This window comes from Psittacula echo, assembly GCF_963264785.1.
Source record: "Psittacula echo genome assembly, chromosome: 24".
Lineage (NCBI taxonomy): Eukaryota > Metazoa > Chordata > Aves > Psittaciformes > Psittacidae > Psittacula > Psittacula echo.
The window spans coordinates 4,516,529-4,533,005 of NC_137759.1; the positions used below are offsets into that span (position 1 = coordinate 4,516,529).

Sequence of the window (16,477 nt, forward strand, 5' to 3'; positions counted from 1 at the left end):
AAGAGGGAATGGGCACATTTGGGTGCAGTATTCTTGTACCTAGTCACTGTTTATCCCAGGTAGTTAGTGGAAATTAGTAGCACATGAAGAACATCAACCTCCCACTGCTCACTCATCACTTCCTCCTCCTGGACTTGTGAACATGACTCATGAGCCTGACTGCAGTTAAGACCAAGAGCTGCAATCCTCACTTCTCACACCCTTCCTTCCTGGGACCTGCCTTCCCCTGGGACCAGGCTAAGGCTAGGGAGACCTGGCAGTTGTCTTGTCTCAGGAGCTGAACCCAGGGATTATGCCTGTCCGGTGCCTGGGCTGCTTCAATGCCTGGAGACCTCAAGGAATCAGGACATTGCCTTGGTTCTAAGCACTGACTCCCGTTAAGTTTTGAGCTACAGGGTGTTTTCATTTGCTTTCCATGTTCCAGACTGGCAGGTCTGCCAAGACCCGACTTTGCTTCATTTGATGAAAGGGGCTTCACAACTCAGGCTTATTTGTGCTGCACTTGGTACGGTTTACGCTAGTCCCGCACTCAACTGCAAACACCACTGACGGCTTCCTGTTGTGGTTTCCTGCCTTGGCTAAAACGCCTCCTCCGCGGAGCCTGCTCTCCCTTCCTGTTCTCATCCGGGCCATTTCTGGTCTTAATGAAGACAACAAATAGGTAGACAAGAGTCTGGTTGCCACAGATCCAGCGCCCCGTGGGTCTTTGCTGTTGTAGGCTGAGCAGAACAGGGTGGCTGCACATGGCAGAATGGTTTCTCCTGAGCAGTTTCCTCTTGATCCCTACCCCGTTCCTGCTGACACAAAGCATGTATCAGGCCAACTGCTTCCCAGCTCCGGCCGTCCCAGAGGCTGGCAGGAGGTGGCCCTGTCACTATGCTGCTGAGTGGGCTGAAGCAGGCAGGGTAGATGGAGCAGGGCTGACCACCAGCCCAGGCAAGGCTCCATTCACTGCCTGGGAGCAGAGGACACTTCAGGTGTAGAGCAGTGGGCCCAACACATTGGGCAGTGACTTCTCCCATCGTGTCCAGAAATGAGAGTTACATTGGGAAGCATCAGGGCATATACCCAGCATGCTGGTCAAAGAGACAGTGTTTTTTTCTACTCTGAACATGAATGACGCATTTATGGGACAAGTGGATGGAGAAAAACACTCCAATCTTTTAGGTGTCAGCATTTGCACAATGATAAAATCAAAGATCAGGCTCCAGGGAACAAATGAATATGATAATATTTCTATTAACTGCTGGAAATTGGCTTGTGTTTGTGGGTGGGATTTTAGATTATTTGATACCAGACCTATAGCTCTTTGGCAAAGGGGCTCTGCAATAGGTCAGCCACAAAGTGCTGTTTCTTGCTGGTTCCCACTGGAGCTGATGCTACAGCAGCACATTCATTTGAGGGCTTATGCTCTTCTGAACGGGGGCTCCGGTAACACTTCACATTGCAGCTTGGCAGAGACAGTGGGATTCAACTCCTATTGCAGTGACAGTGGCCACATCTGAGATCCTGCCAAATACAGAAATCAGCCAGAGCCAGGTACTGTGGGAAAACATCCATAAAGTATTCAAGAGACAATTAGAGGAAGGTTTCATCTTGTTGCTGTCAACTGATGGTCAATGTCTGCCCAGAAGCACTCAGGTTTAGGTTTATCTCTTTTTGTTATGTTTGGTGCAGTTGTGTATCTAAATGGGTTTAGACACTTAATACCTATCTTGTGTTTGAATGAAATGATATTTAAGATTTTGGCATTTTAGACCCTCATGGCAAAAGTGATTTATTCAGAGAGGCAAAAGAATTTCCTTTTATTGTGAACAGGGCTGGTGAGAAAATGGTAGGAAGTCAAAGCTGAAAACTTTGGGATGAATTAAGAAGCATATTTTTAATAGTGAATATATTTAACTGCTGGAACCATTCACTGCAGGATTCGGTGCATTCTCTGTTGCTTGAAATCTTTAAATCGATATTAGGTGGATTTTCACTTACACTTTCGTCAGGGCAGGATTCACTGTGGGATTCTCTGCCTGGGGATATGAATGCACCCATTGCTGCTCCATGCGATGAAATGACCCTGGAGGGAGTCAGCTGAGGGCTGAGGAACCTCCAGGCAGATGAGGCTGGGTTCCACCTAAACCTGTCTGCAAATTGACGTGTTGGTGAAGAGTTCTGCTTCTCTCTTCCAGCCCCAGCACCAGCAGCACGTGAGCCAGCCCAGGCCACCCCGGTGAGCACACGGAGATGCCAGATGCTGCAGCTCACCTGCCCTTTTACTATGGCAGCATTGCCAGGGCAGAAGCCGAGGAGTACCTCAAGCTGGCAGGGATGTCGGATGGGCTGTTCCTGCTGCGGCAGTGCCTGCGCAGCCTGGGGGGCTACGTCCTCTCCATGGTCTGCAACCTCCAGTTTTACCACTACGCCATCGAGCGCCAGATGAACGGTACCTACGCCATCGTGGGGGGCAAAGCGCACTGCGGGCCAGAGGAGCTCTGTGAGTTTTACTCCAAAGATGCTGACGGGCTCTGCTGCACCCTGCGCAAGCCCTGCAACCGCCCCACTGGTGTGGAGCCCCAGCCCGGTGTTTTCGACAGCATGAGGGATAATATGGTGCGGGAATACGTCCGGCAGACATGGAAACTCGAGGTACTGGCTGCTGCCAAAGGTGGGGTGGGACTGTGCAAGGGGTGCTCCGTGGGGCTTACTGCCACTTGTCACTCTGACCTCCTCTGTCACTGTCATCCTCCTCTTACAGCATGGTAAAACAAGGTTCTTCTCCTCAGAGGCTGCTGGCACTAAAAGCAGGCTTAAATCTATCTCTTCCAGTTTCTTCTTCAGAAACAGGTCTCAACATCTTCCCAAACCTTCAGACTCTTCCTCTGTGCGGTGTCTGCTCTGCAGGGCATTGGAGCTCACTGCCCACCTTGCAAGGATTTCCCCATGTGCCGTTTGCTCCTCTGTAGCACACGGGATGCTCACTTCAGTCAGACCAATGCTCTCTGCATGAGCTGTGTGTGCCTCCATAACATTGTGCTGAAGGTGTAATAAAACCGGGCTTAAATTCCTGCTCAGGCTTTCCTCGCTCTTTGAAGTCAGGGGAGGTTTTGTCTGCGAGACTGAGGTACTGAGCACTGCATCATGTCTCTCTGTGATTTAAATACAGTCAAGTTCATGGATTTTATTACAGATTGGAGTACATAATATATGTACAAGGCAAAACTGTGAAGGGTCACACTGGCAACCACAAAATTACTTCCTTCTCCTTGCTGTCACCTTGACCGTGGCTACTCAGACACTTCCAAGTTCCCCCAGAAAGACGGCTTGTGCATTCTCCTTATGGAGCCTTTCTTGGATAGATCTCGAAATTTGGTCTAGTTTAGACCAAAGGTGTTTGGCAGAAAGAGGGGCTCTATAGCGTTTCTCCAGGAAGCTGCTGGGTGGATGCTGGTAGATAACTCAAAGGACATTGCCACCTACTGGCAAACGAAAAACTGCAGCTGTTTATAACGCATGGGGTGCCAAAAAAATCAATTTAGGGTCCCCCCCATGATTTCCTCTGCTTTTAACAAGTTGTGTCTGGGGACAGTGAGCAGCCAGGCAGAAGCACCAGAAAGAGGTCTTGGTCTTCCAGGAATGTGAGGCTGAAAGACACCCAGGATCCTAACCTCAAGATCCTCCATACAAATGGGGTGACTTCTGTGTTCCCTCAGCAGCAAATCAATGGACTTGCTGGATTCAGGGGATGGGACCAATTTAGATCAGCAAGGAATTCTGCTCTGCAGCAGAACAGAATTCAACCCACTATTATGATAGTCATGATTCAGGCCACAGGCACTTCCATTACGAGATGGAAGGTCTCCTTTCTTGGGTCATCTACCCAAAAGGGTGCAAAATAAACTGTGCTGAAGCCACACAAGAAGGCAGCAGAGTGGCAAACAGCCTCATTTCTCACTCTTTTCCAGGGGGATGCACTCGAACAGGCCATCATAAGCCAGGCTCCACAGGTAGAGAAGCTCATCGCCACCACAGCCCATGAGAGGATGCCCTGGTACCATGGCAGCATCACCCGGGATGAAGCTGAACGGAGGCTCTACTCAGGGGCACAACCTGATGGGAAGTTCTTGTGAGTATGGAAAACCCTGGCAGATGCTGTGAACTGTCCTTTTTACCATTCCCCCCCTCCACTACCCTCAAGTTACTTGTTTCACATGACAGTTCCTGGGAGGAGATTTAGCTGAATACAGTCAGACTGTGGTTACAGATCTCTCAAAGACAGGGTCTGACCTCCATGAAGAGCCAATCTGGAGCATTAGTTGTCTCTCATGTTTAGATATCTCTATGAATTATGCTTGTTAATGCACCAGATGATATGAGATGCAGGGTTCAGGGGTGAAGACATTTAACACTGTCACGTTGACAACGTGTGGCCAATAAAATACAGGAGAAAGCATTTGCTCTGTATCTCTGCCAAGGTGAAACAGACCTTCGTTAAATTATCTCCTGAACGAGTTAGGGAAAGAAAGAATTAACTGGACAGGGTGGAGGAGAGGGGCAAGAGACAGAAGGTGAAGGGTCCCTTCTCAGCCTCTGCAGAGGGGTGTCAGGAATGTGGCAATTCCGACAGCAGGATGCAGGAACACCTTATCGTGTGCCCACCACCACTGCAGCCATGATAATTTGTAAAGCAAAACCTAGGGTTGTTTTTAATAGCTCTCTTTCCTACCAGGCTGAGAGAAAGGAAGGAAAACGGCACCTATGCCCTCTCCCTTGTCTATGGCAAAACCGTGTATCACTACCGGATAGACCATGACAAGTCTGGCAAGTACTCCATCCCCGAGGGGACCAAGTTTGACACGCTCTGGCAGGTACTGCACTGTGAGATGCTGACCTCTGGTCCTAATAGAGTGAAGGCACTTTTCCCTTGTTAGTCTTGAGGGGCAGGCCAGGCCATGTGGAGCTTTAAAGGCTTTAAGACCACATATGGGTGGTTGTAGTCCCTTTCAGAAAACTCTCGCATTCCCTGGGGCTGGGTGTCTATCAGATCACCTCATTTCTGTGCACTCCTAGCCAAGTGGATCTAAGTCTGGGATATCACAGCAGCCCCGAAACAGTGCTGGCTTTACCACCGCCTTCACGCCTTATGCCAGTTCAGTGCCTCTCCAAAGAAACAAAAGGATCAGTGCTTTTCATCTCCAGCATCAAGCCAGGGTGCTTGAGGTGGCTGTATTCATTATACTTGCACCCCATCAGCAACCATCACACATTCAGCCGCAGCGTGCACCCTGGACCTCCGCGTGCAGCAAGCCATGATGAGATTGCTCATCCCAGGCTGTCCCTCCTGCTCGTCCACTGCTCCTGCACCAGCAAAACTGCTGTGTGCAGATTGGCTCTTTATGTTCCGAGGGCAAAAAGCAGGGGAGGCCAGAAGCTCTGAGCCAGCTGCCACAGTCTTTACAGGGCTGAAGATCCAAGTGCCCGGGACACATAGAATCATAGAACCAACGTGCTTGGAAAAGCCCTTTAAGATCATCCAGTCCAACTGTTCCCCAGCACTGCCAAGGCCACCACTAACCCATGTCACTAAGGGCTTCATCTACACGGGGTGTGAACCCTTGCAGGGACAGTGACGCCAGCACTGCCCTGGGCAGCCTGTTCCAATGACGGAGCACCCTTTGGGGAAGGAATCGTTCCTAATATCCTAACATCCTATCACCCCTAACAGTCAGGGGCTTTGGGAAGTGGGGATGGCCGTAGTGCCTCAGCATGCCTCATGAGGATGGGGCAGGGGTTTAGGGAATGTGACACGTGGTCCAGCACCTCTTGGCACTGCTGGGGAGTCACATGCTCCCCTGGAGCCCAGCTCTGCCCCATAGCTCACAACTTCCTCTGCTCCGGGGAAGGGATATCCAGGGTTTCCTCCTGGGCAGGGCTGTCTGTGGGGCAGTGACATTGTTTTGCTGGATTTTCCAAATTCCCAGGACTGTTTTCACTCTGAATTTGATTGAAAACAAGGGCTTTGGGGCATTTTTGTGGCAATGGAACCATGCCAAGCTCTCAATTGCAGATGAAATCTGAAACAGGCAGGAGGGGAAAAGAAAGATTTATCTCCCCTGCGGTCCAGTGGCCAGGGGCTGGGCTGGCTGTCTCCAGCCAGAGTCAAGTCCTCACTGTGCTTGAACTGATGGTAAAGAAACTACCCAGTTTTAAGCAGGAGGTTAAAAAACTGCAGTGAAAACCTAGCCAGGATGCACAGAGCTCACCCTGGGGTTCCTGTGGAAAGCAAAGGATTCCTTTCAGGCTTTATCAAACACAAAACAACAGAAAAATCTTTCTGGCTGGGACAACAATAGCATCACAGTGAGAATGCCCTACCCAGCTCTTCTCCTGGAGATTTTCCTCTTGACTTTCTTCAGTCCTTATCCAACTTCCCAAGTTCTTCCCAGCCCCAGCAGATACCCAGGTATGCAAGCGCTTACTCTAGGAGGTGCCTGAGTGCATAGATAGAGGAGAGAAAAGAATAAAGTATTCCTTCTGCCATAAATCAGAGATAAATCATTCCCACGCGAGCTGCTGCAGAGAAAGAGTTGATTTTCTCCTCACAACCATCTCTTCTTCCTTTGATTCCTTTCCCAGCTGGTGGAGTACCTAAAACTCAAACCGGACGGGCTGATTTTCTACCTGAGGGAAACCTGCCCCAACCCCAACATGCCAGGTGAGCGGACATCTCCCAGTGCCATCCCTCGCCTTGGTTTACCACCAAGAGGAACCAGTTGGAGCAGCACCAACCCAAGTGTCCTTTACCATGTCCAACCTTGCTCACACTCTGGTAGTAAGGGAATGATGGCAAACTGGGCAAGTCTCACGTCATGTTTGCTAAAAGTGGCCTGGCCTAGGGTGGCCCAAAGTCAGGAGCAGATGAGGGAATCAGTGCTCCAAATAGGTTAGAGACTTTTGGTGCCACAAAGGTTGCTTCTAAAGAACGACCTGCTCTTTAGGCAGCAGGAAACATGTCCTGCAAGTCTGGCTCCTGATGGGTATCTTGAGCTGAAGACTCAAAACCATGGGTCACTGTCCTGCTCCAAGTGTCACAGATGTCACCACGGGACCTTCAGTCTCTTGGATGGGGGGCTCTGGGGAACAGCTCAGCCTGCTCTGGAGACTACAGGGTGCTCCAGTGGGCATGCAACCCCTGAGGGCCGGTCTGGGAATAACATCCACATCCAGGCATGTTTCCAGACCTTTGTTGGCTGAAGCTAGGGGAGAAGGGGATCAGACACAGGCATCCACATAGTCCTTCAAGGGCTGATGTTCTGATCCTACCTGGGACATAGGCAGACTCTTAATAACAACTTCTCTTTCCTGATTCACAGCATCTGCAGCACCGGTTCCTCCAACCCACCCCTCTGTGAGCGTAAGTTTTGGGGAGGGTCTGTTTTATTGGTACCTCAGTGGTTTAACATTATTGCACTTCAAGCTTGCTGCTCAAACTCGCCTTGCTCTTCAAACCCTGCTCTAAAACTCAGTAGCTCAAATGGAATATATTAAGCCCAGCTGCAATGTTGTCCCCTTTCCAGCTTGGATGTGGACAAGGAATAGCTGGGCACAGCTACCGTTAGAGCTGAAAATGGTTTCCATTCATACTGTGCTCCTTGCAACATGTGGGCCTGTCCTTGAGGAGCCCTCTCCCCCCTGCCCTCCTTGCCAGGCAGGAGCAAGGAAGACGTGGTGGGATTCTGGGAACACTCAGCCTTGCTGCTGGCCACTGGCCACTGGCCCGGTCTTTGTGCTCCCTCTGTGTCCTGGCCTCGGGGTATGGCTGCACTCAGTCACCGCTCTCAATGTTGAAACCAGCCACTTCGGGCTCTCTGAGCCCATCCCAGGGCCCAGCAGAGGCTAAATAAAGGCCTGAGCATTCGCCCATCCTTCCCAGAGAGCTTTCACAATCTGTGGTGGGATCCCACGGCACGGCGACTCTGCTGCAAGCAGCGCTGGCATTCAAATCTGTGCTGGACAAATGTGTCCCATGCTGCTTTGTCACTGTCTGCTTTTGGGATGGTGGCACTTGGTGTCCCTGCTCACGGGGACTGCTCTGCGGGCAGGTAGGTGTGCTGGCTGTATGCTGTGCTGCCTTCAGGCTTCCTGTTGCAAAGGAAGCTGCAGAGACTTGCCTGGGGTGACCCCTCCTACTGCAGGAGACTTGTCCCTTTGGGGTACTTCCAGCCAGGATTGGAAGAGAAAAGTTGGCTGGATACCACTGCAATCTCTTGTTTCCACCCCAGGGTTTTTAGATGGAACCACCAGCTGGGCACTGCTGGATTGCAGAGCCCCCATCCCTCTCGTCTCCCATTACAAACTGAAGCAGTTTCTGGCTTCTTTATGCACTTTATCCCCATTTATTTTCCAGAGACACCTGGGGCCTCTAAATGCAGATGGATACACACCAGAGCCTGTAGGTGAGCATCTTTGAAAGCCCTGTTGTCTTAACAGGAGAGAGGACCTGGGGATGTCATAGGAACCACAGGGTTACCTGACACATCTACACCACTTTCTGGTCAAAGAGCTGTGCTACAAAGCTCCTTTCTTACAAAGGCACCCAGGAGTACCCTGTCATTTCAGGGTCCTGAGAGAGGAATATTGCCAAACTGCCCCAGTGAACCAAGCCCTATCTCATTCCCCATCATACCCAGTAAAACAATTCCAGTCTTATTCCCCATCTTCCATCCTGCCTGCTAAATACTCAAGCATACTCAGTTCTATTTCAATGGGGTGAAGTCATGCACGTGCCCAGGTCCTGCAGGGTCTGATACATGGGTCAAAGACCCTTCCCCATCCTGGCTGCTTCAGCAGCTGTAACTGGGAGAGGCCATGGGGTGTGAAAGGAAGGGAGGTGCCTAGGAGGGAGGTTTGAGTGCTGGAGCTTGGGGGAGAATCCATCAAGAGACTAGAGAAAACCTTCCCAGTCAGTGAGGGAAGGAGGCATGGGGAAGGGTACATCATTTGCTGTTACAAACAACTGTATCCCTTGGGAAGGTGCAGGAAAGTCACGCCTGCTACCCATGGACACCAGTGTCTACGAGAGCCCGTACAGTGACCCTGAGGAACTGAAGGATAAGAAACTATTCCTGAAGAGGGACCATCTGATGATCGATGAAGTGGAATTGGGGGCAGGAAACTTCGGCTGCGTCAAGAAAGGAGTTTACAAAATGAGAAAGTGAGTGCTGCCTTGAAGGATGCTGAGGAAGCTGGAGGAGAGTTAGCCTGTTTCTAGGTAGATGGACCCTAGGTGATAATGGGGTGGAGGTATGAGATACTCTGGAATGTCAGTGATGACTTTACACTCATTGCCCGAGGATGTGATTGCACACTCCCTGGCATAAGACTACCACTTCCAAAGGCATTTTCTGGGCTCGGAGGAACAAGTCCATGCTTCTGAGGTCATCTTGGTCCACGTCAGGGCCAAGAAGTGAGACTGAGGCGATATGCCATCCTTGGCTCTGTTACTGGTTGTCTATGAGTCCATAAAGATGGCCTTTGCCCACTGTGCGCCTGAGGTTGCCCCTTGAAAAATGACAACGGTGGTGCAGATCTCTGTGTGCGAGGTGATGCACCTTCAGATGGCAAATACTGTGCTACTATTACAAGGGTGAGGTGGTCCTTTTCTCTTTAGCCTTCTAGTATTGTGTAGGGATCTGTCAGAAAAGGCCACTGTGATTGCTGTTGAGAGATCAAACAGTATCATGTGAGAAGCAGGTTACATTCCTGGCTGTGATACCTGAGTCCAGCTGCTGTTTAGTTCATCCCATGTGTGTTCCTCTTGCACTCTATGTAGGAAGCAGATTGATGTGGCCATAAAGGTGCTGAAGAGCAACAACGAGAAAACAGTGAAAGATGAAATGATGAAGGAAGCCCAGATCATGCATCAGCTGGACAACCCCTACATTGTCCGTATGATTGGGGTCTGTGAGGCAGAGTCCTTGATGCTCGTGATGGAGATGGCTTCTGGAGGGCCGCTCAACAAGTTCTTGGCTTCCAAGAAGTGAGTACTGAATAAGATATGGCTGGCGGATTTTCTGCACTTCTCATCAAACTCTTTGCTGCCAGGGGAGCCTAGCTTTGTAGGAAGCTGATAATAGCAGAAAGAGATGTCTTTTCATGTGAGGTAACCAGGACTGATGCTTCTGGAGCAGAGATGTCCATGTTCATCCTGCCTTGCTAGGCAAGACGAAAGCTAGAAAGCTTGGAGGGGACCATGGTGTACAGAGCAATGGCAGGTCCCTTATTGCTGTGTTGTCCTTTCATATTCCCCAGAGACGAGATTACAGTCAGCAATATCGTGGAGCTGATGCACCAAGTATCCATGGGGATGAAGTACTTGGAGGAAAAAAACTTTGTCCACAGGGACCTGGCAGCCAGAAATGTCCTGCTGGTTAACCAGCACTATGCCAAGATCAGTGACTTTGGACTCTCCAAGGCTCTTGGTGCCGATGACAGCTACTACAAGGTAAGTGTGAGCACAGCAAAGGGGAGCAGGGCCAACAAGACAGCAGGGCTTGGGCTGGCGTTAAGGGATTCATGGCTTGGGACCTTGAGCTCCCAGCCTAGGGCAAAGGGATAATTTTCAGCAGTGTGGGATCGCATTCAACACAAACATTTAGCAAAGCAGAGTTCGGGTTCAGTTCATAGCAGTCTGTGTCTCAGGGTGGAAATACTCCCCTTTGCTTTGCTACAGGCCAGGACAGCAGGAAAGTGGCCTTTGAAATGGTATGCCCCAGAGTGTGTCCTCTACCACAAGTTCTCCAGCAAGAGTGATGTGTGGAGCTATGGTGTCACCATGTGGGAGGCCTTCACCTATGGGCAGAAACCATACAAGGTGAGTCAGAGCCAGGTTCATCACAGATGAATGCCACAATCTAGTCTCCCACTCTATAAAAGGCTGACATGCATTAAAACTATCGTTTCCGTTTCCTTGTGTGGGTTCTCTTCCCACTGTCAGAATGGAAAGCAGACAGGCTCACTTCCACTTTACGAAAAGCACAATTTAGATTGTTTGGATCGTGCAAGTTTGCATTCATTTAAGGGAGAAGAAACAGAAAACAAAATAATTTGGGTTTGATTCAAAGCAGAAATTCCCTTTGATCCTTCTGCTCACTTGCAGAGATGAAAAATCAGCTGCTCAGCCACCGCTCTGCCCATGCTTGGGATGGGTCCCGCAGGCTGGGCACAACACCAGGCACTGCTGCTGGGTGCTGGGCTGAAAACAGTGACTCTATGGGTGTGTGGTGCATGGACCCAAAGCATTACCCCAGGCTCTGCTCTAATCTGCCCCTTCTAATCCTGTTGCCAGTTCCAAAATCATTAATATTTCCTACTTGATCTTATCCTAGAAAATGAAAGGTCCAGAGGTCATGAGCTTCATAGATCAAGGGAAGCGCATGGAATGCCCCACGGACTGCCCGGCAGAGATGTACACCCTCATGCAGCAATGCTGGACCTACAGGTAAGGCTTTCACTTAGCTCACCTGTTTGCTGGGCATAAGAACAGCACACAGTGTCTGGATGGTAACAGCACAAAGCAAATGGTGTCTCCTGCCTTGATCCCATTCCCTGGTCCATGATGAACGATGAACCTATTTCTTTATTCTCATACCCCTCCATTTGCCTGTACCAGTCCTGGAAGATGTCAGAACGTCTGTGCCTTTGACCCTCTCTAACCCAGCAAAGTCCCATTTGCATAAGCCCTGGTACAACTGGGCTGCTGTTCTCCCCCAGGTTCTGCTTGGTATCTTCTCGCTGCATCAGTCCACTTTAGTCCTTTCTGTGACTATATTTGTTCCTTTCTGCCTTTGCAGATCGGAAGAACGTCCAGGATTTATTACTGTGGAAAACATAATCCGCTCCTACTACTACAGTATTGCGAACAAGACAGAAAATGGGCCAGGGCCAGAGACAGAGGACAAGTCAAAAGAAACTCTGCCTTGAGTTTCCTTCTCTGCTCCTCAACACGCTCCCTTCCTGCATGGGACCTGGAAAGGCTCTTTGTGAATTTTTGCTTTAATCTCTCAAATGCCGGTTTTGTTTCTCCAGTAGTTCCAGAACTAGGAACCGGGCAGATGATGCAGTCACAGCAGGCAGGGGCACGCAGTTGTGCCTCGTGTCTCCAAACAGCCGGCCATGATGTACACACCTTCCGCCTGACCCAGCACAGGACAGAACAGACAGTATTATAGCTCCTTCTTACTCACTTCCAAAACTATCCCAGGACCTCAGAGTTTAATACCTACCAGGCTCACTAAGGATTAACTGTGTTGGCTCCAGCAGACCTGGATTTTTACAAATCCCTTAAACAATTCTTTGAAGGGAAACCACCTAAATTTCTGGTGAGGTTTGCATGGGGTAAGGCACAAGGGAACTATCAAGTCCCTTTCCCCTTGGCTTAGGGCAAGAAGCAGGTTTGCTTCCAGGAATGATGGGGAGGAGCAGTGGGACAGAGCTGCATGGTGCTACTGCTTTGTCCTCCCTGGGCCCATTACCTCCTGGATCCCGTCTGGCACCTCTGTGCTAACGAAATAAGCATCTTGCTTTTCAAGCCTGAAAATTGGTCATTCTGTAAATAAACTCTATATTTTTAACATACCTACAGCTCAGACTGTGGAACTATCGTAAGTGTTTGCAATGGCTTCAAGCTGATAAAAAAGACCCAACTTCTAATTTTCCTCCACTAAACCAGGGTTTCCCTCCTTGATGCTCTCCATAACCCTGCAGAGTCACTAACGTGGTCACCCTAGGGCTGGCTAAAGTGCAGAGCTGGAGCTTTCTTGCAGCTAACAGTAGATATTCAGCCTCTTAGTAGAAACCCACCCATCAAGGCTTGTACTGGTCTACCCCCACTCCGGATGCAGTGGATTACCCATGTTGAGGGGACTGTGGTCTGCACTGCTGCAGAGAGCAGAGTGGTTGTGAAGGCTGGGGAAGCAGGGGAAACTGAAGATTAGAGCCCTGAGAGGCAGTGGCTAGAAAGGCTTATCTCCCACCATCTTCTGGTGTCTGAAAGCCACACAGCAACTCACACTGAGTATCACAGTATCACAGTATTACAGTATGTTAGAGATTGGAAGGGACCTCAAGAGATCATCTAGTCCAATCCCCCTGCCAGAGCAGGAACACCTAGATAAGGTTACACAGGAATGTGTCCAGGCGGGTTTTGAATGTCTCCAGAGAAGGAGACTCCACAACCTCCCTGGGCAGCCTGTTCCAGTGTTCTGTCACCCTCACTGAGAAGAAGTTTCTTCTCAAGTTTAAGTGGAACCTCTTGTGTTCCAGTTTATACCCATTACCCCTTGTCTTATCATAGTTTGCCATTGAGAAGAGCCTGGCTCCATCCTCATCCCAGAGGTAAAATAAACAGCTACAGTCCAGGCCAGGGCACAGCCCTTATCTCAAACATTAATGGGAGGTGGATTTGATCTGAAGACAACAGAAGAGCATTCAGGTATGAGGCCTAAATTAACCTCTGGGTATAGCCTGCTTAAGCTGCCAGAGAACTTAGGTCTGATAAAACCCAAGGCTGTTCCCCCTCCTTGCTTAGGCTCCAGCCTCCAAGTATTTATGTGTCAAAACATTTTCTCCCTCAATCCCATTAGCTTGTCCTGGATGCTTGAGAACTATGGACATATTATTCCTACCAGCAGAGGGGAAAACAGAGTCATCAGAGGAGAAAGTGGCTTCTTCCTGTTTGTTCAGTCAGTCAGAGGCAGAGACAGGAAAAAAATGATCCCCTATGTCATGTTTTCCTCCAAGAAAAACCATCTGTTTTGTTGGAAATGAGAAGGCTCAATGTGTTTTCTACTTGAAACCACTGCCAAAATATTTTGTTTGGACTTTTCCAAACAAATGCATTTTTTAGTTTGAATTGATTTATCCCATTCAGTTCTCAGTTACCTGGCTGCTGGTATTTTTTCAAATGGGGAAGGGAAGTACCAGAGACGTTGTATTCCCAGAGGAGCTTCTGGTTTAGTTGGAGACAATTTCAAGGGAGTGTGTGTACCCACACCCCAACAGACAGGACATAAATCCCTTGGGATTATGCCAGAAGAGCAAGGGTAAAGTGCCTCCCCTTGGAAAGCCATCCGGGCTGTGGATGTTGCTTTGGCTGTACCAAAGCTATCACAAGATGTCAGGAGTTGTTGTGGAGGGGAAAGGGGGTGAAACAAACAGGGGGTGAGACGCTGGTTTACCTGAATCTTTAAAGCTCTTCTGATTCTTGCCCTCTCCACCTTGCAAGGGCTAGAACATCATCTTCTGAACAAGAACCAGAGGAATAACGTGAGATGTGATAAAGTATTGGTAATCATATCTGATCAACTCTCTGCAACACTCCATCATATCGCCAATGCTGATTTATCTCACTCCAACCTATCTTATCACCAGCACTTGCCTGTTTATCACCTGCACATATCACAGGACATAGGGGCCTCTTTACTTCTTTCAGCTATTTAGGCACTTAAATTTTGCTCAGCAGCACAGCAGCTACATGACTAATGGGGCGGGGGGGGGAACCCACCTCCTGCTTTACTTTCAGAGCTTGCTCCTGGAGCTGGAAATCATGTTACCAACACAGACAACTGCGAAGACCACCTTCTGCTGCATAAAACATACACTACAACTACAACAACAGCAACTCTGAATTGTAAATAGCAAAAATAAAACATGGACAATTTCAGTAGGATGAAAACTCATGACAAAGGAATCAAAAGAGGTTGTAAAAACCAAATCTCCAACTGTGGGCGTCAGAGAATGTCGGTCACACAGGGAAAAAGCTGTGAAAGCTGGTACCTAACCGATGGCTTGGCCTCCATGAGCCAGTCAGCTGGGAAATCTTGTAGCCACAAGGCCAGAAAGTCCAAGGCAGTGTAGGCAGAAGGCTGAGCTAGCAGATTCAAGGCAGGCTGTCCACGGGGCATCCCGGCCGAGGCTTGCTTTGTTTCCACCGAAAGCTTTGATGGAATCGAAACCTTTCCACAGAACACTTCAATTCAGTCTAATCATCATTTCAGGTGGAAAACTCTTCTGTAAGAACATTTCCATTCAACTCAAGTCGTTAACTCCCAGGGGAAATGAGTATAATGTGGGTATCACAGTCATGTCAGATGTAGCAGTTGCCACATCCTTTGGCATGATGTAACCAGGGATGTGGTGTAACAGGCGACGGAGAACCAGCTCCCTCCCCAGACCTACAGCATCAGTGTACCATGTCTTCCTGGCCAAACTTAAGAAATGGGTTTTGCCCACCCATCAGTGAATTTTGGGAAATAGGTTGAAAAGACAAAGAGCCCTGGACTTAAAGTGAATAGGAAATCCTCTTTAGGCATGGAGATGTGGATATCCCTCTCTTCTCTGAGCTATCTCCCTGCCATTTTTGTTCCCAGAGATACACTGTTCACCTTTGTAAGTTCTCGTTGTTGTTCCATGGCAATGTCCCGCTCATTTGCGGTTGTAACACAGTGTGTTCTACTGTAGCAAACCTTACATTTCTCTAAGATTTCAATGGTTTTAATTGCAGGTAAGAAGCACAGCAGGTACCTATGCAGGAAATTCTAGCTCTTTCCTATCATCATTTTTTACACCTAAGCAAGCCATAACTTCAAAAAAGAATTCAAGACCTTTGTGGCAATAAAAAAAAGAAAAAAGAATCACAAAATATACTTTCTTCCTCCAACTATTTTAATACAACATTTAACTAGTAGAATAACTAGTAGAAGACTTTAACAAAGCAGAATAAAAGTACTGATATGGAAAAAAATATATCTGTGATTAATAAAAGATAAAACGTATCATAGAATCATAGAATGGTTTGGGTTGGAAAGGACCTTAAGATCATCCGGTTCCAACCCCCCTGCCATGGGCAGGGACACCTCACACGAAACCATGGCACCCAAGGCTCTGTCCAACCTGGCCTTGAACACTGCCAGGGATGGAGCATTCACAACCTCCCTGGGCAACCCGTTCCAGTGCCTCACCACCCTTACAGTAAAGAATTTCTTCCTTAGATCCAATCTAAACTTCCCCTGTTTAAGTTTGAACCCGTTACCCCTTGTCCTATCACTGCAGTCACTAATATACAATCAGTGGGAAAAGGGAATGCAGTCTGTATTGCGTGCTTGTGCTTTAACTCTTATGAAGAGAAACAAGGATGGGAAAAGTTTTATGGACCATAAATGGGTTAAAAAACACACACAGGATGGCAGATACTGAATCATGCTAGAAGTTCACCTAGTACAGCGTTCATTTTCCCAAATGTAAAGCAGCAATGAGAAAGAAACTGTACAGAAGCCTAAGACTTGCTATTTAGGGCAGCCTGTTCAACACCTCTGGTGCTGTTTTGGTGTATTCAGAAGAATCACAGATAAACTTACACTGGGAGGAGCTGCAAAGATAAAGCAAAGGTGGAGGAGGGCCAGAGAAGTTACTAAGTAGGAGCAGAAAT

The 16,477-nt window shown here is 48.7% G+C and overlaps 1 protein-coding gene across 1 annotated transcript; it reads left to right on the forward strand.

The window, feature by feature from the left end:
- Nucleotides 1-2,238: 2,238 nt before the first annotated feature.
- Nucleotides 2,239-11,973, forward strand: ZAP70 (zeta chain of T cell receptor associated protein kinase 70; the record flags this gene model as incomplete). The annotated part of the gene is made up of 12 exons (XM_080633993.1): nucleotides 2,239-2,640; nucleotides 3,957-4,117; nucleotides 4,721-4,859; nucleotides 6,628-6,706; nucleotides 7,365-7,405; nucleotides 8,399-8,447; nucleotides 9,025-9,205; nucleotides 9,824-10,030; nucleotides 10,303-10,495; nucleotides 10,724-10,864; nucleotides 11,379-11,491; nucleotides 11,844-11,973. 12 exons carry the CDS (start codon nucleotides 2,239-2,241, stop codon nucleotides 11,971-11,973), a joined length of 1,836 nt encoding a protein of 611 aa, XP_080490119.1.
- Nucleotides 11,974-16,477: the final 4,504 nt, after the last annotated feature.